Source organism: Rhamphochromis sp. 'chilingali' (assembly GCF_963969265.1).
Source record: "Rhamphochromis sp. 'chilingali' genome assembly, chromosome: 12".
Classification (NCBI taxonomy): domain Eukaryota; kingdom Metazoa; phylum Chordata; class Actinopteri; order Cichliformes; family Cichlidae; genus Rhamphochromis; species Rhamphochromis sp. 'chilingali'.
The window spans coordinates 28,363,397-28,386,218 of NC_137939.1; the positions used below are offsets into that span (position 1 = coordinate 28,363,397).

Genomic DNA, 22,822 nt, shown 5'->3' on the forward strand with positions numbered 1-22,822 from the left:
TCCAAATGGACCACATTCTGCACCTCTATTGTTGAGGCTGCTACAAGGAGCCCAAAAAGGTGAAGGGAGAAGGGAGCCATCAAACTGAAGGAGGAGTCCTACTGGGCTTGGTTACCTAGTGGGACTTTGGACACAGCAGATCAGCAGACCAAGCTGAATGCTTGAAGAGAAGAACGTTTTAGGAGTGACAATGGTGAGAGAGCAAGTGATAACGAGTTTTGAGATGTGAGGCCGGCAGGTTTCAGCCCTGCGATGTGTTCCTCTGTCTTGTGGTGGACAGAAACTATTTTTAGAGTGGCACAAATAAATTGCGTCGCATCTTAATTGTTCTGTAATTTTAGCGGTAGGAATATTTTTAAATGGTTGTCCAAAAAAAAAAAAAAAAGAAAAAAAAAAAAAAAAAAAAAGACTTGAGGTATTGGCTTACTTTATGCAGAAGTTTTTTAATTTACAAATTACAGTTGCATTTCAAGTTATGAAGATGATTCAATAAACATCTTTGTGGTTTTTACAGTAAAAGAAAAATCTAACCATTTCCTACTCAGGTTTTTTGTTTTTTATGTGGTTTAGATCAGTTCTCTACAGTATGTATATGTAACTATAAATTTAGACATGTGAGGATGTGGTGAAAAGAATGATATCAAATAAGGCAAGCTAAATAGTTTTTAAAGGTAAAATCAAAAGTAGTGAAAAAATTGCCCCACTGGGTAAATAAACGCTGTCTTTAAGGACAAGAGCTTATTCATTTGTAACCCGGGCATCCATGGTGTTCGTATGGAAAAAGTTAATTGGATGCACACCCACCTGCCCTGTTCCACAGTGGTTCACTGCAACTTTTTCCCTCTAACAAGTTTTACTGAAAATTCACTTGCTAGTTTCCCAAGTAGAGAAAAGTAATGTTGTCTGATACAATACTACTAATACATCCATGGAAATGTTTAGTTATTTATGGTTAGATTTGATGATGAAGTCTGTGGTGCACTGGTCTACCCTCATTTACATGACTGCACTGCTTTATCTGTTCTCTCTGTGTGCCTTTTACTGTTCATTCTTGGTGTGGTAAAGTATATTCACTAACGTGTGGAATGTGATCATATGTAGTATCGCTACACACTGAGAAAGAGGTAAGGACACTATTATTTATCTTCATTGTAAGTAGATTAAACCAAAGAATGAGTTTAGAGATCATTAACACACAAATCCTCATCAGTGTCAGAACACACCTGCAATACGCCAGAGGCCATCTGTGTCCCAGCAGCACCATATGGCTGACTGTCAATAGATCGTTTGACTTAGTGACAGGAATCCGGCTAAAAGGGCCAAATCAACCTTCAGCACACTAATCCTTTAGCCAACATCTATATTAGTCACAGTCTGTTCCCTGCTCACTCACACACTGCTGTCTCATGTGACCTAGTAACACCTTTCTTGACCTGGATTGACAGTGGATCATATTTTACACATTTTACAAGCTGCATTAGCCTTTGCACTAGCAAGCTTAGTAAGTCATGGATCACATCCACTTGTAGATGCTGTTGCATTGCTGTAAGTAAATTAACCAACAGCCTCTGGAGTGAGGTTTCTTTAAAGGAATACTACAACCGTTCACTTTATACATGGGAATTAATTTGTACCAAATAATATCAAATGTGGACATTTTAATTTAAAAGCATAATCTCCCCCCTAGCTCTCAGCCTCATATCCAATGCATTGAATAATTTACCTAATCCTATAAAGCTGGCCAGTGCAGGGAGATCGAGGTTGGATATGGATACAAGTGGAATATTTTTGCATCAGAAGACGCGAAAGCAGGCATGAGTGCAGCAGAAGATGATGGTGGTGCTTGTTAGCAATTTCAAGCTGTTAGCTGCACCTTGACCCTGCCCTCGGGGTGGCTGTAGCTCAGGAGGTAGAGCAGGTCAACTGCTAATCGCAAGGTTGGTGGTTCGACCCCTGGCCTCTCCAGTCTGCATGCCAAATATCCAAATATATGCAGGTTGTTCCCCGATGCATTAGACATGTGAATGCCAGAAAGCATAGGTGGGGAATAAACAGTCCATTTAGAATTTTTTACTTGAATTTTCCCCACAGGCAGAACTATGAGTCTCTGTATTTTAAATTGTGACAAAACACAGGCCAAAGCTCAGATGGGTTTTACAGACCGTCACTCACAGGACAGATCTGGTGTAGTAGTAGCTCCACTACACCAGTGCTGGGCTTGATAGGTTCAGGGTAATTGTAAACAGGTGACCATTTAAAACAATGAAATGTAGAGTTTCCAAACTTTCTTAGCAGTGTTAACAACATCTTTGACCAAAAAACACTATCTGTCTGATGACTGTGCAAATGCAAAGAAAGAAAGAACACATTGCAGTATCAGATGGTTTATAACAGTCATAGTCACCGCAATTAGTGTCCATAGATGTCAATATGATGTCACTCCCTGCCATACATACCTGCTCATTATTACTTAATACTCAGCAGTAATGGAGCACAGATATCTTGGGCCACATAGGAAGCCATATTATTTGTCAGTTACTTGCATTAAAATGCTCCAACAGGAACCAGCAGCACAAAGAGATTTGGAGAAGTGCCTCAAAAGAGTTATATATGATCCACAGGCGTAAACCAAGATGTAGAACCCCAAACTAAGATGCAGTGGAAGCTCAGATGTCCCAGTTTTACACTGGAAATTGAATGTATCTTACATTTGTGGATCGGTGAGAAGATGGCAGCATTAAATTTGTCTCAAAACAGATGGTGGACACTGTGCGTATCAGGCGATTCGTCCACACATATTTAAGGTTTTGTAAGTGACCGAGAGAGAGCTGCATGTAGTTTTACACATTTGTACAGTTTTCAGAAGGTAAAATGATCAGATTTATGAGCTGAACTAATAAATCGTACGTACACGATCAGTATTTATTGTTTGGCTGTACACATTTTTAAAATTGCTTTTGCAATTTTGCGTAAAGATTTGTGTAAAGATTTCTTTCCATGAGTCCAGTTCAGTGACTGAGGGAGGTGAGGCCCAGCCACAGGGTTAGCACATGACGACTGTAGCTCTGACTGTGAGAAAGATTGATTTCAGCAGCTGCTGACAGAAGACACGTTTTCCATTCACAGTGCTACGATAAATCAAAGTGCTATTGGTCTTTAAACACCTCACTAAACCATGTGCCCACACATGCCTTTGTGTCCCGTACGGTCCTCCTGAGTCTGGAGGTCACTCAGGTTAATTTGCTCTGTACCTTGAACATCTGTTTGACCTTCTGTCGGGGCAGGTTGACATTGAGTTTGTGCAGGAGCTGGAGAACTTCGCTGATGCTTAAGCTGCCATCGCCATTCTTATCAGCCTCTGTGAAGGTCTGCTTTAGCCATGTGGTGACACTCTGGTTAAGGAAAGTCACCACAACAGTTCAGCACATTTATCGTTTATAACCAGAGCAGTGTAACGTCAGTGCAATGGGTCAGTTCAGCCTGTCAATGCTTTAAATTGCCCTCTATTAATGTTTTGAAATTCTATAGTATGTAACATATGCAGTTACACGATACAGGTGAAGAGGCTGAAAGTAAACAGTACAATGAAAAGGATATTGGTCACGGGTGCGCTGCCTCTTAGCAAGGCTGTCCTCATCACTGATCCCAGCCACCAGGTACTTGAGGCCTGTGATCCAAGTGCGTGCCTCCTCACCAGTCGTGGACACCAGGTCCAGGGACTCCATGTGTTCTCCATAGTAGAGGCTGAAGCAACAGTTTGGGTCAAAGCTGCCCTCTGCATAGCGCTGGAAGATCTCAGACTGCTTACCCTCACACACCTCCCGGATGGAGTCGATGGAAACTGTTGGAGGACACAACAAGTCGGTGAGTTAGCGGTATAAGGTAACTTTAACACAGTATGGGAGTAAACAGACCATGAGGTATAATAATAATATTCATAATAATAATAATAATTTGATGTACTCTTTCAGTCATTTGTTCTTGTGTATCGTTTTTCTAACTTTATTTTGAGCCTTACTCTTGCTGGGTTGTGTATGCTGCCATCTGGTTGTTAGTGTTCTTTGCATACCTCGCAGGGGGAGTTACTATAATAAATTCAAGTTCTTCTTATTGCTATAATTTTATAAATTATGCACAAGCGTAAACTGTGTTCAGAGTGTTGAGCATTAGGAGAACGTCTGGAATCACTGTCTGTTGCTGATGATGGCGATGATAACGTCAGTTGTCCTCCTCCTCCAAGGACCGGACAAGTCACAACTTTTCCATTTATACGCTTGTACAGCAGGCTGTATTTCACCTACAGTTCAGCATTTTAACAGCTCAGGATTGGTTTAAACTCCAAAACAAATAAAGTTCAGTTAAGTGCCTGCGCTCTCTGATAGAACAGGCACTTAATTACTGATAACATTCAAGTTTTAAACAAATGATGCTTAGTTCTGACCACATCACAGACAGAATCTCTGTCCTCAGGTCGTCACACTGCTGCTTCGTAAAACAACAACAATCTGTAGTAGATGCTCTGATGCAGAAATAGGAGCATCAGAGCATCACATGACTTCAGTTTCCTGATGGAAGGAACCACTTATTTTCTCTTCTCCTGTAATTTTGTCTGCTGCATTTCTTTGTTTTCTTAATTCTGGTTTGTTCTGAGGTTAACTGCTAACTTAATTGTAAGCATATTCTCATGTTTTTGCCACTCAGACACTGAATTTGTGTGGCTTGTTCACTTTTTGCAAGAGAAGCGTCTTTGCTGGGAACATCCATTGGGGCTAATGACATCTTCTTTGTCCACTATTGTGCAACTTTAGTGACACAGTATAAAGTAAGTATAGGAAATGTAAGCAGAAATGTAGCCTTAGTAGTGTTTACCTTGGAAATGTGAAGTACAACACGACTGCTTAAATGTTTAGTTTATAAATAACAGCAAGTTAACCTCGTACGTTGTTAGGAGCCTGCACAGTATCCTCACATAAATAAAACTTTTCTACGTGGGGTGGGGCTTTTTTTTACCACTTACTTCAACCCATCTCTTCTGCCATGCAGCCACATCAGTAACTTCTATGAAGCATTTGCACTTCCTGTAATATGGAGTGCAGCAATCCTCAGCTGAGTGTTGAGTGGCTGCACTTGTAATTGTTTATGCCACTAGTGTTGAAACAAGTCTGGTGTTTTTACTCTCAGCAGGAACAGCTTCCTGGCATATTTTAAGCAGTATTGTGCTTTGGTGGAGGCCCGATCTCTTGTAGCTCTGGTCATCACAGGCTGACAGGTGGCTCTTGCTCTGAGCCATGTTTGGGCTAATGACACGCTGACACCATGTAATCGACTGATTTTTCAGTAAAAATGAATACAAGGACGGTATGATACAGCATGACACATCCCCATAATCAGTTACAGAAGATGCTTAAAGTTAGTGGTACTTTACATGTTGCTGCTACTCCTGTTAGCCTAACAGTCTGCTGATTGGCTTCAGCATGTGACACTGAACCAGTGGGTGTGTCTGTGGGCAAGTCACTGCTGTAGACCACAGCAAGGCTCGCAAAATTTCAAAATCTCTGGTAGCCCGTCGGGCAGGCATTCTTCAGTTTTTGGTAGCCCACAATACATTTAAGGAGCCCGAATAAAAAAGAAAGCAATTTTTTAATGTTTTGTTTCCATTACAATATTATACATTAAAGTATAATATTGTAATGGAAACAAAAATTCATCAAAAAAATTGTTCAAATAAAAATCACAACAACTGTATACAAATTACAATCATCAACTCAAATACTTGGTTCAAATTGAACAGAAATTTCTATGAACTTGTAAGAACTGTGTAAAAAACAATTTGCTTTTTGAAGTTTGCAAAGACTGCTAAATTTTGCCAATGGTAGTTCACTTTTTGCAATATAGCACACTGTTCTAAACAGCTTTTTCAGGAGTTCTTGTTGTGCTTGGTTTATTTTTAGTATGTTTTTTGCAATTGCTGTTTGTTCCTGGAAAGATACTGCAGACTGGGCAATAATGCATTTCTTGCATTTCTCATGGGTTCTGATGCGGTCTTTCTTAAAACTACTAGTCCCAGTAACAAAGGCGCTTGTCGACTCAGAAATCAAATGAAACTCACAACACACCTGGCAGAACATCATGTTATTTAGCTTGTCATATTCCAGCCACAGAAATTCTTTTGTCCATGAAACCAAAAAAGCTGCACTTTCTTTTTGCCTCATAGTCTGATTTGTCATAACTTTTCCGTTTTGTGGTAAGCTTTTCTTTGGCTGTCACTTCTTCACCCTGACCTGTCTTATTTGGCTGAGCAGAACTAAAATACCAGCGTAAATCCTGCTGCTTTTACACACGCACACACATAACGGTCAGCGATTCTTTGCGCACTCAACCTCTCACATGTTTAAGCTTGCTGCGAGAGATTTCACTTGTCGCGTTTGAACAGTAAGCTAATGAGTGATAAGACGAAGTCAGAGGAAATGGTGCGCAATTAGTCGTCACTCACCAATCAGTGCTGCTGCTCTCTACAAACCATTCACGCGATTGCAAAATGAAAGTGAAAGCAAAAAAACAAGCGCAAATTCAAACGCGATTTCAATATGTCACATATTGACAGTGGCTCATCGATGCCAATGACATAATTACTCAGCTACATTGGCGAAAGAATGCAAAAGCATAGACATATTTTCCTTCCTATGATAGCCTGACGGGCAGGGCTGAGTTAGATTTTGGTAGCCCACTGGAAAAATCGCTAGCCCCGGGACGTCGGGCTAGCGATTTTGCGAGCCCTGCACAGAGCAGAGCTCTGCACCCAAGCTGAATCAATGAAAAACTGCCTAATTTAATTTGAAAACGTTTTTTGTTTTTTTTTTGTTTTTTTTTGTTTTTTTAAGAAAGGATGTTCTCCCACCACCACAACCCCCTCCAAAAAAACCCCTAATAAATAAATAAAGCTCTAATTGTTTTTAACTTTCAAGGGAGCATGTGTGTTATTTTGTGTGTAGGACACTGCGGGCAGATTAAAGCTGATGAATAATTAAGTTGACTTAAGAAGCTCATTAAATCCAGGGATGGAGCAGGCAGAGCAACAGGGAACCGAGTCCCTAAGCTGCTATGAGACCTCATTTCTACTGAGAGCTACTGCTGAAAATCCCCTTTGATTCTTTTCTAAAACACTCAAATCTTTTTTGTCGTTGTTGTTTTCTTTTGGATTGGAAGTGTTTCAGGCCATTGGGGAAATTTATTGGAGCAAGAGTTAAACCTATAAGACCTTTAAAGCCTGAAACAGTGAAAGGTAAACAGGGGAACAATGTGCACTTAACCATGAATCTGTCAAAGATCTTTGGAGATGATCTGCTGTTTCTAGCTGAGCAGTTAAACTGAAGCAGATCTGAGATGCTGAGCATGTATAAAAGGTAACCTCATATATTACTATTGTGACTCGTACCTTTCTGACCCCAACTGGTCATGGAGGAAGCAAAACAATTACCAAAAGGTCTCAGAAGCACATGATAATACTATTGTGCCAAAAATTAAAAGAAACATATGGAACAATAGTCCATAACTGGCTTCTTATTAACAGGCAAAGCTTTTTTAATGGGCCGATCCATTATGCTGTTCGACCAGCTTTGCAAAGCTTGCCCATCCTCCTCCTTAGTCTTCAGTCTCAAAGGCTGTCATTCTCCACTTTTCATGTAACTTATATAGAAGCTTTACTGAGGGGACTGTGCACTTCTCAAGCATAAGTAGTCAATGCTTTACAAGCTGCTGACTCAATCTGAGGCCATTTGAATGCTTTATACTCTTCAAACACTTTATCCTTGCACTGGATTCTGCAATGACAAGCTACTCTGTTTTAGCTTTCAGCTGTTTAGCATGTAATATCTTCCTCCTTGTTTACTTCAGACTTAGCTAAGAAATAATATTATGAATCTTATTCACTTTTTTATACTTAATACTCATTGATTGTGCTGTTGACATCCACTTTTCTGTATTTTCTATAAACTCTGGTATTGCTGCTAATTTGGGCCTCCTCCAGTTACATTGATCTGCTTATCCTTAGGTCTCTTTTGTTATCCACCTGAAATCAGTTCTTATTTCTTCTTTCAACTTAGTTTGTGTCTATTGTGCTAGCAGTATTGTTGCTACTACTAAGCCGGTCTGTGTTCAGCTTTCAGAATGACATGCAGGAATAAATCTTCTCATATATTCTTTTAACATATTTGCTTAAAGTTACATTTGGTCAAAGTGCTGGTATTGTATAAAAGACTGTACGCTGCCACTCAGACTATAAATATATGATCTTTCAGAATAGAATTCTTTGTCCGTATTGCCCGGCCTTATGTTGTATCCTTCACTGAAGATGTAGCTCACACTCAGGACGATCGAGCTGAGATATCTTTGCAAGGACAACATGTAGAAATAGCTCTGAAATTTCAATAAAGCCTCACCTCTCACTAAAAATATGGTTCCGGTAGCTTCAGGCACAACATTAAGGCCACCTGCCAATATTATGTTGGTCCATAGTTTGCTGTCACTACACCCCTAAAGGTGTGCTCAAACATACCTTTGTGGGCCCTCCACAGATTGTTCAGGACATCCTACAGATGCTCAGCTGGACTGAGATGATGGAATTTGATTTGAAGGCCAAGTCAGCACCTTGAACTTCTCGTTGTTCTCCTCAAACCATTCTGAGAACGTGGACGGCACAACCCAAGGTTCCCCAGCAGAACATTGCCCAAAGCATCACGATGTACGCCCTCTTTACTGTAATACTTCCTGGTCCCATGTGTTCCCAGGTAATACACACATGACGTTAAGTCAAGTCCTGATAATCACATGCCCATTGCAGGCGTTTCCTGTCTGCAGCTATGCAACCCCACGTGCAAACCACGATGGACTGTGTATTCTGACAGCTTTCTATCAGAACCAGCAGTGAGCCTTGGCCACCCATGACTCTGTCAACTATGGTTGCTCTATTGGACCATTTTTGATACTGACAATGGCAGAATGTGAATACCCCACAACAGCTTCAGAGATGTTCACACCCTGTCATCTAGCCATCACTATTTAGCTTGTGCCAAACTCATCCAAATCCTTATGCCGCCCCATTTTTCCTGCTTCTAACATGAACTTTGATAATTTATTCAGTTTCTTGCTGGTGCCGTGATGAAAAGATGATCAGTGTTATTCACCTTACCTGTCAGTGATCATAATGTTACGCTTGATCAGTGTATATTTAAAGTCCCAGAGTAGCGACACACAGCTTTCTTACTGTGCCTTTAAGAAGACAACACTCACTCTTGGCCTTTTCATTCTTGCGTGACGGCCTCCAGCGGATGCAGGACTTGTGTTCGTCCAAATAGAAGAACCGCACGAGTCCCTTGGAGCTGCCGCGGAGCTTCAACATCTGGGTCCCCATCTGCATGGAGCTCATGCATTTCTCCACTGCAGGCAAGAAAACACAAAACAAAACAGACAGACGAAAACACGGAATATTGTCAAAAGGGAAACTGCTGGAATGTGCACTGAAATTCACAGGAAAGCATGAAACAGAAATGTACATACAGTGCATGTTTTCATTCAAGAAGTATGTATGTGCACATGAATATATATATGTGTAGTTCATCAAAATCCATCAGAATTGTAAAGCAAAGCAATTGCTCCCTCCAAAGCAAGTGAATGGTGTGGTAATCACAGTAGAGCCACACTAGATGGTGTGGGAACCACATGTCCCTGTGCCGTGGTTACACCCCGCCTGACCACATCAGTTTCATTTTTCTGTAGCATCCACTGTTTTCACAGCAGCATGCAGGAAACTAGGCCACATCCGCATTCACACATCCACACCATGTTAGGACACCTAACATGCCTGTTGCATTAGTAATGCTGCATTGAAGGTAATGTGAGGCAGGCAAACTGTTTTTATTAAGAAAGTGGGAATCTGTCCTTAAAAGTGTTCGTGCTATAAATTCTCACCAAAAATATGCAGATAGTGTTTGTACAGCAGAAACGGAGCTGTGGACATACAGACGACCCGCTGTGATCATGGAAACTAATGCACTGGATAATCTTGTGTGGCAGAGAAGAAGTGAGCGGCCTCTTGGCTTTAAGCGAACACAAGTTTTATTTTTTTGAAGAATCAATAGTGAAGCCACAACAATGTCCACAGACCAATGCTTCATCACAGCATGCCTATTGAGCTGCACCACTCACACATTTTTCACACCGTACACCAGAAACAGCATTGATTTCTGTTTTTCTGATGAAAGATTTTTGTTACAATTTAGATACAAATTTTGAATGTCTGTTTTACAGTAACAGTCAAGTCATTCTAATGCTCTGTGTTGTCAATAAGTCTAAGTGTCAAGTGTAAAACATTTTCAATTGTTCAAAAAAAACAAAAAAAAAAACCCAAAAAACCCCCACCTGACTCGAGCCATATCAAGCTAGCAAATTGCTCCCGTAACATAATCAAGCTGTGAGATTTTTACTGTACTCCACATGGCAGAGCTACATAAAACCCTTACAGTAGTACTTACAGTAACACTAGCACAGTTGTGTGCTATGTGTGCTGTGTGTAAGCCCGCTGGTATGCTGCAGCAGTATGCTGCAGTATGCTGTGATGTGTTTTTTCTTTCCCCCTATGACATATTGCAACATATTGAGCAGACGTCACAGATTTGGGATGAATGCATGAATTAAAGAAATGTTACAGCAAATCAAAGCATGTGCATATAGTGTTTCAGGACAACGTTAACTACTCAAAGAAAGTGTACACATTTTGCATGTTGTTGAAATTTTAAAATAATGTTTTATGGCTCTGAGTTGGCCTGAATGTGTGCACTGTGCTTTCATGAGCTTGAGGCATCACAGCAGGATAAAATCATATAAGGTAGGTCATATTTTAGTCCATTCTTATAATGCCCATCTTAGACTTCTGTAGAGAACCTTTGGAGAGCTTAGGACATAACATGCATTACATGTTAATTGTCGTGTGGCCGTGTCATGAAGTTTCATATGCAATGGCAGCTGGTAGAGAAATATAAAATCCAGGTGCTGAACCTGCCAATCACAGCAGTTGTGGGCTGCATCGACCAAGCATAAATTGGGTATAAGTGACTAAAGGCAGCCAAACTCCAGTACAAATTTCTTAGTGCCTAGTAGCTGTAACAGAGCTGGGGATCTTCACTCTTCTAGCCAAACAGAGGGCAGTTATCCATGAAATGATCTGTTGTCACAGCATCCAGACTCTCACGGCAGACTGTCACACTGCTGAAAACAATGCCTTGAAACCCATCGAAAGCCTCATCTTCAACCCTTTGTCAAGTCTGAAATAAATCCACTCTAGCAGTCATCGCTGCATACATCGAGAGTTCTACAGTCAGCTCTTCACTGATTTTAGAGGGAAACTGTCAGGATGTCTATAAGGTGAAGAGCAAGCAGACTGTCCATTTTGTGAGCATGTTTCATTTCAACACATGTAATCAAACTGTTTTCAAAGAGACCCATTTCAAGATGGAACACACTCAGCTTTATGGTTGGCTTAAACACAATTAAATCACATATGAGGGCGCAGCAAAGGAAAGCATGCTCTGCTCACCCTCCCCTGCAGGTCAGCTAAAAGAACAATATGTTTGCTGACATCCTGTAGCTGGCCAATGTTGGAAAATCCCTTGGGAAGTTTAGTATTTGAAATTTCTTCCTGGTGTAGTTAGCTAAAGAGTGCTCACAGACAAGTAGCATAGCTTGGAAAGTTACAGGTTTCCAAATTAAATGTTACTTTTCAACACTGTAGCCTGTGGCTACAGCCTGCTAGTAAAATCATGAATCAACCAGTTTGAATCATGCATTTAAATAATGTACAAATGTAGCATGACACCAATAAATCCTCAAATCATGTAAGAAAATAATAACAGAGACCTCACAGGACAGAGATGAAGGAATACATCTGTCTGTTGGTAACACAGCCTGTGGGAGGCTGACTGAGCCCGGGTAACACAAGCTGCTGTAATCAACACAGCATCAGTCTGTTGGCTTAGTTTGAACAGTTCACAATTGGAGTCTAAGCTCCAGTAAGTCCACAGATCAGATGACAGGGAAACTGTGCCTACATGAAGGTACACAGCTGTTCTTGTTGGTTGTTTTTATGCATTAAAACTCAAAATACCACAAAGAGCTCAGTGCTTTCACACCAGTAGAAATCGAGGTTTTCTTCGTGCAGTTGAAAAACTCAACCCCACTCGTCTATCATTCTGTATGCAGATGGACAATGGTCCATTAGAATTTGAGAAAATGATCCTGCCACTGATCCTGGCACGTTATCAATCCCATTATCAGCTGATCAAAAACACCATCATTATTAAAAATGCCCTTTATGCTCCGCTCTGTTGTTTTCTCACTCCAACCAGGTGGTGTTACTGATCTGCCCTCAACTACAGCTCAACATGTAACTGCTCTAACAGTAACGACATGTTTACAGAGCTGCCTGATCCTGCTCAGAACCACGACAATCGCATCCTAAACATGAACAACAGCTTTTAGACACAAAACTAGAGCATGAGTCACACAGAAAAGCTGTACAGTCGACACCACTGGGTGTCTGGGCTTGTTGCCATGGTTACAACCTCACACTTAAAGTGCTGGAATTTCAAATGGATAAAAAAAAAAAAAAAAGAAAAAAAAAAGAAACAGGCTCAGACTCTGAATGTATGATTAATGACACTACAGAAGTCCTAAGAAGAGAACTTTTCTTTATCCAGCTATAATGGTGAAAAGAAAAAGAGCATCACTGAGATGCAGCACAATAATCGTTTTACCTGATTACCTTAAAAAAAAAAACAAAAAAAACAGCAATCTCAGCTGAAGATTATTAAAACGTTAAATGCACAAATGTTACCATTATGAAGAATAAATAGAAAAAGCAAACACAGCAGCTTTTTTTCCTTCCTTCCTTGGTCCACATTTTATATTGTTTTACGTTATGGTGACACCCGGTGAGATCGTGTAGATCAGCCATTATTTTTGGTTTAATTTTATTATCTTTATTAAGTTTTTATCTTTATGTAATGTTCACATATATTGTTAATTAAACATACAATTGTTAAAAACTGCATCTTTTTGCAGGCATTTTACTTTAATTAAATTTTAGCTTATGAGAAGCAAAAACAAATGGCTGTCCAGTCGGGAGTTTGACCAACATGGACTTAATCTGGAGAGGGGACCTGCTTGTCCCTGCTGTCCTGCAGCCTGAACAGTGGGATACAGAAGAAACTCGGGTGGCATTCCAATATGTGCATCAGTAAAACCACACAACAGCCATGGAGGTGCTGTTAATCTCTGTCTCTCTTCCACAGCGTGTTTGCTGTCCTGCCATCCTTGCCTCATCCCCAACCAGTCGCAGCAGATGGCCCCGCCCCTCCCTGAGCCTGGTTCTGCCGGAGGTTTCTTCCTGTTAAAAGGGAGTTTTTCCTTCCAATTGTCACCAAGTGGTTGCTCATAGGGGGTCATATGCTTGTTGGGGGTTTTGTCTTTATCTTATAATATAAAGCAGCTTGAGGCCACTGTTGTTGCAGTTTGCTGCTATATAAATAAAACTGAACTGAACAGGCATTAGTGGTCCTTGTGAGTTAAATCAGTAACCAGACAACAGGTGGCAATGGAAGTAAAGTTGAGGCCTGGATCTCAGTGACGTGGCAGGATGACCTGAATGTGGCCACTGACCTGCTGCAACAGTCACAATGTGGGCCGAGGAGATGGACTTGGCTATTCTCCTCAGTCAGGTCACTGGGTTAAGCCCAGAGCGAACCATCTGTAGATGGGCCAACTGAGGCAACAGACATAATGAAGACTGACAAAGTCACTGTGTCAGTGAATTAGAGACTACAGTAAACCTATAATTAGCAAAGGGATCTCGTTTGAACAGCACCTACATGTTAAATATTGGGAACCAGTTTTCTTATAAAGAATGTTGCTGCAGCATCATCTGTTGTTAGAGTTGGGGTTATTTCCACTCTACAGTTTAAACTTCCTGTTGGTACAAAGTTTAAGATGCATTTTATAGCAGTTAATAAACAGCACATTACTGGTCACTGGTTATGAGAATATGAAGGACGACTGTAGGAGAGAGTGGTTAATTTAGCTTTTGAATTGCCAAACCCACTAACCAAATCCTACAGTTCTGTGATTGGTCTTGTTTGCTTCCACAACATATTCTGTAGATGAAGCTCTTCTTCAGCCTGGTCATTGGTCCACACCAAAGTTTGACTCTGAACTTTCCCACAATAAAAGAATCAGCCTGGGTTCATTAAAACAGACCCAACCCACTCAGCTGTGGAAACACTACCTCTGTGCAACATACATGTGATTAAGCTTACCCATGTAGCCCAGTCTCCACTTGGAAAAGGCCACAATGCTGCTGCCTATCCAGAAGAATTCCTCCACCACATGTGTCAGAAAGACCTGCTGCTGGCTGTTATTGGGAACAACATCTTTGTTTTTGTCCTCTTCTGTGATAAAAGCCCCTTTAGCCAAAAGTCCAGGCTTGTCCCCAGTCGCTGCAGCAGCGGTGGTACACACGAGGGCTGAAGACAGCGGGCTGACGCTGAAGATGCTGTTCATCTCGGATTTGCTCACTTATAACAGAGATTGGTTTTGATGCTGCCTCGAAGTTGCAGAAATGTTCCCACAGACAGTTAATCTGAATCAATGTGGATAATCTTTGGGTCAATTAAGTTTGCAAAAAAAAGAAGTCACAACTTCTTTAAAGTGAACGTTCTTTACGGGTAAACCATCCAACTCCACTAACCACAAGAACAAAAGGATTATTATCAGTAATATCAGGGGCTGCTTTCATGTTTAGCTTCAAAACAGATGCAAAGAAAAAAAGCACACGTAAAAAAAAAAAAAAAAAAAAAAAAATCACTCTCTGAACACTTAAAACAGTTTATCAATAATCTTCAAATGTTATTGCATCAGCAAACCTGCTCATCTCAAAACCATCTCAATATTGTTCCATTTCAGAGCAAAAAGATGCAGCTTTGGTGCCGTGTCGTTGTTTCCTTAGTCCCCAGGATACACTCAGCCAAAACGGCTGGCTTCTCATGAAAGACAGAGAGAATGCAGCAATGGACAGCAGAACAGACATGAAAGCACAACTCACAAAGGTAACTGTGCAACATGTGTTGGGCAGGCAGAAATCCTAAATCCCTAGCAAGCTGTAATCCCAGTCCAGGAGATTTGCTAAATGTGTGAACTGAAATGCAACAACCAACAGGAAGAGAGTGAGAAAAGTCAGCAAGGCTTAACAAGGTCATAATAAAAATGTTCCAAAACCAATTAAAAAGTCTGTTTAATATGAGTCGTGTCAACGGACATTTCTTCTGAAAGAGAGGTGTCAGGTACCCCCACCCATCTGCAGATATCGCATAGTCCCAGCTAAATCAAAGCACCTAGCTGCCGTCTTACTGGGGCTCAGATATCGGTACATATGAGGAGTTTACCATTATCTTGCACCAGATTAATAAATTCATCATAAAACAGGTCAAATTCCAGGCTCGTGACTGTGTGATGCAGCAGTGTGAGCATACTGAGTCAAAATAATGTCAGAGGCTTGGATTGAAATCCCTGAGCTTGACAAACAGATACCAGATACTGAAGACAGAACAGCTTAATGTAGAAAAATGACAAAACCATATGAAACTACAACCAAGATTACATTGATAATATTTGGAATTTTTATTTCTATGTTCAGATTGCATAAAAACTAAACGTATGATGCAGTTTGACTTTTCCTCTTTTTCTGGCACCACAGGTAATGTAGGCAGCACATGTACCACAGCTGCAACTCTTATGGAGGTGATGGTGGCAGCACACGCCTTATACCACATGAAAAAATAAGGATGCCCACAAGCACAGGAAATGCTACACATGGTGATGCCATAACAGCTCTGCTCTCTAAAAGGCACCAGGTATCAGGTAACATGCAGATATCACGTGTTCCCATTCACCATTCAAGAGAACTGGACCCAGTTGATTTACATGCGAAATGACTGTACAAATGTGTTTGTGTATTTTAGGAATTTAAAGGCAGAATGAGCTGAGGCCACAGCAGATGGCCCCGCCTCCCTGAGCCTGATTCTGCCAGAGGTTTCTTCCTGTTAAAAGGGAGTTTTTCCTTCCCACTGTCGCCAAAGTGCTTGCTCATAGGGGGTCATATGATTGTTGGGTTTTCTCTGTATGTATTATTGTAGGGTCTACCTTACAATATAAAGCGCCTTGAGGCGACTGTTGTTGTGATTTGGTGCTGTGTAAATAAAATTGAGTTGAATTGAATTGAAAATTTCCAGCATGAAATCCTATGTTCTATTTAGCTAAACAAACAGGTGGCCACTCCATCTCTGATAAACCCCACTGTTTGGTCTCAGACTGTTGAGACATGGGATTGTCACTGTTTGCACAGTCTTAGCTCAATATCTCTCTGCACTGAGCCCACGTTGATAACAAGCCTCGTCATTATGACACAAGATATGCACTGACCAGCCACTTTATTAGGTACAACTTGGTACCAGGATGGACCCCCCTATTGCCTTCAGAACTTTCAGAACTCTAAATTTTTTGCAGCATAGTTTTACCAAGGTGCAGGAAACATCTAAGATTTGTCATCATGTCATTGCTTCAAATTTGTCAGCTGCACATCAACCATGCAAATCTCTTATTCTCATCCCAAATGTCCTCTAGTAGATTGAGACTTGCTGGAAGCCATTTGAGTACAAGAAACTAGTACAACAGATGTCAAACTCATTTTACACGGTGTCCTACATATGGACCAGGAAAATTCCCCTGTAAGTGTAAAGATGTAAACTGCATATTTAATCCGTGCGATATCTTCAGCTCAATACATGTCTCAGTTTTTCTACACGATAAAGAAAAGCTGCTGGAATAAATGACAGAAATCTGTCAGCGCTTTTAGTCTGTACTGGGGGTTTAATCTTGTCCCATCTTTCCAATATGCCAGTATATTTGTCCATGTTTGAAATTGGTCTGATGTTTTCAACATCGCCTCTTTCAAGTGAACAAGTTCAAAACCAGATTGGAAAACTCTGGGTCGACTTGAAGTTAGAAAACACTCTTTGGCAACAGCCTAGCCTGATCGCTGACCTAGTTAGCTGACCTAACGAACAAATACAGGCGGAGCTTCTACAACCAACCCTTCTTTGAACACCGTTAACTTCATTCCATACACATATTAATATTATTATTACTACTACATGGCAAAATGTTACCCAAGAACTCAAAACCTGCCCTGATGTCTTATTATTATTAACATATAATACAATCCTGCCAAGTGAGTAATTTACTAATAACAACAGACATAAAAATTTACATAATTAGTGATGGAGTGTGGTATGTAGTCTGAGCAGATTAAGAAAACTGGAGTACAAATAACGGTCGATCACTCACCATGACCTCGGCGTTTGGCCTTGACGATTCTGCCAGGCAGACATTTTGAAACACTGTTTTCAGACAGCAAATTGGGTTTATAATATACTCGTTTGCGCACGTTGGCCCGAGTGGCATAAACATGAAACTTAGGGAACTCATCCCTGAGATACCAAAGACATGCCGAATGGTGGAAGGACGCAATTTGTGGCATAACAGCTTTTGGATATTATTAAATAAGACTAAAAAGAGACCGTCCACTTCCGGGCTTGCCGGTCTTTTTCACTTTCAATATTATGAAAGCCTTAAAAACAGAAAGAAGATGCGACGAAAGCGGCTTAATAATTTGTCGTATTCATATCCAAAGATGGTCAAATCGCAGAACAACATTATGCCGGATGTCATTTTGCAGCCGGGTCCTGCACGTGTATGCGCATGTCGCATTGAGGCACACTTTAGAATATCGGAAATATAAACTCTATAACACAACATTTGTGTACAATGTGAATATTAAATGTTAAAGCATGTGTTTAGAGTATTTCCTATTAAAAAAAAATACAAAATACACACTCTTGTCCCAGTTTTACAAACGTTTATTAGTCTAATCCTTTCATTTTACTAAAGGGATGTTTGATTTCATATATCACACCTTGACACACTGACATCACTTTAATGGAATTATTAGTGTAAAGGATGGTATTCCTCTTTGGAATTCTGAGTTGTGGATATATTTTCTAATCTGTCAGATGCAGAAAGTCTCTGATGAATAGTGAAAAGTACATTTCCAGCTTTCAGTTTAGTTTTCTAAAGTGTTTCTCTCTAAAAAACACCACTTTGTGCTGGTATTAGACCTTAAAAAATAAGTCAACTAGATGTAATGTTGATGTTTTATAGGTAGTCCAGAGAAAAGTAGGACAAAACCCAGGTGACTAATTTTACCAGGTGAAACGTCTCCTTCGACTGTGTTGTTTAATTGTGCTAGAATCTGATTTTAGAGACTCTGAGAGGGTGCAGACTCTTGTCTATTGCAGCGGACACATTAGTGGCCCTCTGAGTCTGATGATTGATGACAAGCAGTGGGAAAGCTCCCTGTGGGCAGAGTGGGGGAGTGGAAAATCAGTAGTTTGTCATTTAAATACTATCACCTCACAGAAATATGTTTGCTGTGTGTGAGCCTGTGCACTAGGTGTGGAGTTCACTGACTGTGGTGCTAAAAACCTCCAGCAGCACTAAACCTGTACTATGGGACAGAAAAACTGAAAAAAATACCATCCAAGATTTTGCATCAGCTGCTGTTTCATGTACTTGTTGCTTGGCCTGCTGGTGCCCATCCATAGGATAACCAAGCTGTAGAGGAAACCTTCTTCAGCTTGATGGCTCCAAGGGCTGGGCCATACCCTACCGTTCACTTTTTTTTTTTTTTTTTTTTATTGAAAGAAATTTTCATATACAAAACAAGTCAAGGAAACAGACCAGAATTGTAACAATTTACATTATAAAGATGGTGCAGCAAGTCATCATAACTTTACAGGGAGAAAATAAAAGTTTCTAGGGTCGAGTAATAAGGAACATAGACCTTTTGACATAGGAAGGAAAATTAGAATAGCAAGTATTTTGTGATTTTATAGTACAGCAGTTTTTTTTGTTCATATTTGAAATAAGCTTAAGTCACTTAAAATATTGACAAAAGTAATTCAAGGAGACAGTAAACATAGGAGAGGCATTCTTCCACTTACATAAATGAATAAAAAACTTACATAGTACTATTACAAAATTGACAACATCTGAGATTTCAGAATCCAGATTGTCCATAAAGTAAAGAATATCCTTAGATGTGAAGGAAGGTATATTGGAAATTCTGAGTGAAACCCAACAGTGTATTTCAAACCAAAAAGCATTAACATACTGACAAGTAAAAAATAGATGCTCTAGTGTTTCTGGATCGGAAGAACAGAAAGAACAAGAGTCGGCCTCAAAATTAAACCTTTTATACAGGAATTCTCCAACTGGATAAATGCCGGATATGATTCTGAAGTGTGTTTCTTTCATTTTAGGCGCAAGTGGGTATTTTAGGTAAAAAGAAAATGACTTTTCTTTCAACATGCTATCAAGGTCATGTCTGACATTGACATTGTAGTTGCAGAATACCATTTGCTTAAAGGTATTAAAGATTAACTTATTATTAAATTGTTTGTCCTTTATTGAGGTATTACCTATCGTCAGTGAAGGTAAGCATGTTCTTATTAGTGAATAATTTAAAGTATTTACGATAAGAACGTAAATAACAACGGTGTGGGTAGTGCTTTACAAACCTTATTATAATTATTAAATGAAATGTCTATTTTATACTTATCAATAAATTCTTCATAAGATAGCAAGTTTCCATTTTTATCAAGCAGATCAACAAAACATACACCGCTATCATACCAGTCTGATTTAAATAAGGACTTCTTATTGATGACTATAACCCTATTATTCCACAACACAGAATTGTGAGGTGAAAAATTGTGGGTGAAAATTAGTTTCCCAAAATTCAAAGTTTGCTTATAGAAACTAGACAACTTAAGAGGAATCTTAGATATTTCATAATCACATCTGAGCAGAAAATCTAACCCCCCGACCTTATTAAAGAGTTTGTTTGGAATATGGTACCACATAGATTGAGGATAGGAAATGCAGTCTTTTATCCATCTGAGCCTGAATGCAGCAATAATGGATTCAAAGTCTAAAGCTTTCAAGCCCCCATTTTCATAGTCTTTAACTAATTGTGATTTGCGTATATAATGTGTTTTATTCTTCCAGATAAAGCTGAATATAATAGAATTGGACAGTTTAACCATTTTAGGAGATGTAAAAATTGAATAACAGGGGTATATGAGTCTTGCTTTAGACAGTAAGATACGACCTAATATGGATAAATCACGTGTTAACCAATGATTAAATATTTTTTTAACTACATTTAATCTAGGAGTTATGTTATTATTCTCTCGATCATTAGTATTTTTACTGATTATTAAACCAAGGTATTTTACCTCCTCTTTACTGGAATATTGTTAATAGTACTGTGATTACAGCTGTGTACAGCTAAGATTTCACATTTTTTAAGGTTTAGTGTTAAGCCGGATGCTTTTGAGAATGAAAGAATTTTATTAATTGCAGTAGAGACCATATTTACATTCCTTAGAAATAAGGCAGTGTCATCAGCAAATTGACTAATTTTAAATTCTTTATCAAGAATGTTTATGCCTTCCAGATCTGAAGAGAGTTTGATATAAATGGCAAGCATTTCTGCTGCAACAATAAACAATAACAGGCTAATAGGGCATCCCTGCCGAATGCCACGATTAATTTTAAAACTATTAGAAAACCCTTGATTGAGTGCAATACTACTTGTCATATCTCTGTACAACATTTTCACTACACTAACAAATCTGGGACCAAAACCCACAGCCTCCAGAGCTTTAAATAAAAAATTATGCTCCAAAGAATCAAAAGCTTTAAAGAAATCAAGAAATAAAATAAGGCTATCATGAGGAATTAAATGATTGTAATCCAACATATCTAATACTAAACGGGTATGATGATGGATATGACGTCCTTTTATAAAGGCTGACTGTGTCTCATCTATTATTTGAGTTATTCCTGTTTTTAATCTGTTGGCATAGACATGAGCTAACAATTTGTAATCACAGCAAAGAAGTGTGATAGGTCTCCAGTTATCTAAAAGAATAGAGTCCTTGTTTGGTTTAGGAAGTAAAGAAATTATTCCTCGTTTCAGTTGGAGATAGCATCTGATTATTTACACATTCATTAAACACCTCTAGTAATAGATCTTTAATGTCACTCCAGAAATATCTGTAAAATTCAATCGTGATTCCGTCGGGACCTGGTGATTTACCACTCGCCATTTGGGAAACAGCAGTATCCAATTCAGTTAAAGTGATTTCAGACTCATTGAGATTTTTAAAGTGTGTGTCAATTTGAGGAATTTTTCCATGGATAGAGCTAAAAAAAGAATAAGTCTCCGAACTGGAATAATTTGTAGTGTAGAGGGCTGAAAAGAACTCGGTAATATAGTTGTTTAGAGTCTGTTGGTCTTCAGTCAGGGTATTATTAATTTGTAACTTCATTATAGTTTTTTTTTGTTTGTCTAGTTTTCTCCAGGTTAAAGAAATAAGAAGAATTATTTTCCCCCTCCTCAATCTATTTAGCCCTTGAACGAATGAAGGCACCTTTTGCTTTGTCTGTATAAAGTTCATCTAGTTTGTACTGCAACTGGTTTAGTTCTATAGTTTTCCTCTGTCAGATGTGATAAATTGCACAATGAACTTATTTTTGCGGTGATTTCAGCCTGTTTCTGTCTCCTTTTATTAGCCATTAATTTTCCTTCTTCACTGGCAATTTTTCTGACATTAAACTTCAACCATTCCCATTTACTAGTAGAAGAAAAATCCTCCATTGCTTTTACCTCTCCTATTAAGAATTTAATTTTTATACAAAAAGATGAGCTTCTTAAGAGGTTACTGTTAAACTTCGAGTGAGAATTCTTCGGTTCTGATAATCTATTATCCGGGGAGATTGAAAGTGTTATGGCACAATGGTCAGTAACAGGGGAGTGAAGAATCTTACAGTTGGATGATAGGGGGAAGAGACTACCAGTTATTAAGCAATAATCCAGTCTTGAGCATTGAGAGCGCTCAGAATTACTCCAGGTGTAATGCAGTTTTTCTGGGTTTAAGTTACGCCAGATATCGATTAGGTTGAGGGTGCAGGAGAAATCCATTATTATTTGGTTAAAATGAGAAGAGTTATATTTAGTTGGAAATCTATCCAGTTTTTCATCTGGTACCATATTAAAGTCACCTGCAACAACGACTTTTTCAATTGAATAAATGATCTTCCATTTTTCTATCATTTTTTTCAAATCAGAAATTAATTTCCGGTTTTTAGCTCTATTGTTGAACCCATAAACATTTACTAAAATGTACTTAGTATCATCCAACTCTATGTTAACCATTAACCAATGACCTTCCTCATCACCTTTATGATCAATAACTCTTCCATTAAAACGATGTAGAAAAATAGCCACTCCTGCTGAATGAGAGGTACCATGAGATAAATAAATATCACCGCTTCCCCACTGCTTTCTCCAAAATATATGATCATCTTTACTACTGTGTGTCTCTTGAAATAAAAAACAATTTGTGTTAGGCTGTTCCTTACAAAAAAGAAAAATCGCTTTACGCTTTATGTTACTTCTTAAACCTCAAACATTTAAAGAAAATATTGAAAGAACCATTGAATATAGCTTGAAAGTGCTGTAATAACTAGAGTAGGGCAATGGAACGTTTTACCTCCTATTAACTAATAAACCCAGTGAAAGTTAAGGACCATT

The 22,822-nt window shown here is 39.2% G+C and overlaps 1 protein-coding gene across 1 annotated transcript in view; it reads right to left on the bottom strand.

Moving 5' to 3' along the window:
• Positions 1-22,822, bottom strand: part of LOC308408007 (1-phosphatidylinositol 4,5-bisphosphate phosphodiesterase eta-2-like) — a 95,002-nt gene that overhangs the window by 52,527 nt on the left and 19,653 nt on the right. The window contains 3 exon segments of the mRNA XM_080900055.1: positions 3,252-3,379; positions 3,596-3,841; positions 9,289-9,435. Coding sequence (XP_080756181.1) covers positions 3,252-3,379; positions 3,596-3,841; positions 9,289-9,435 — 521 coding nt within the window.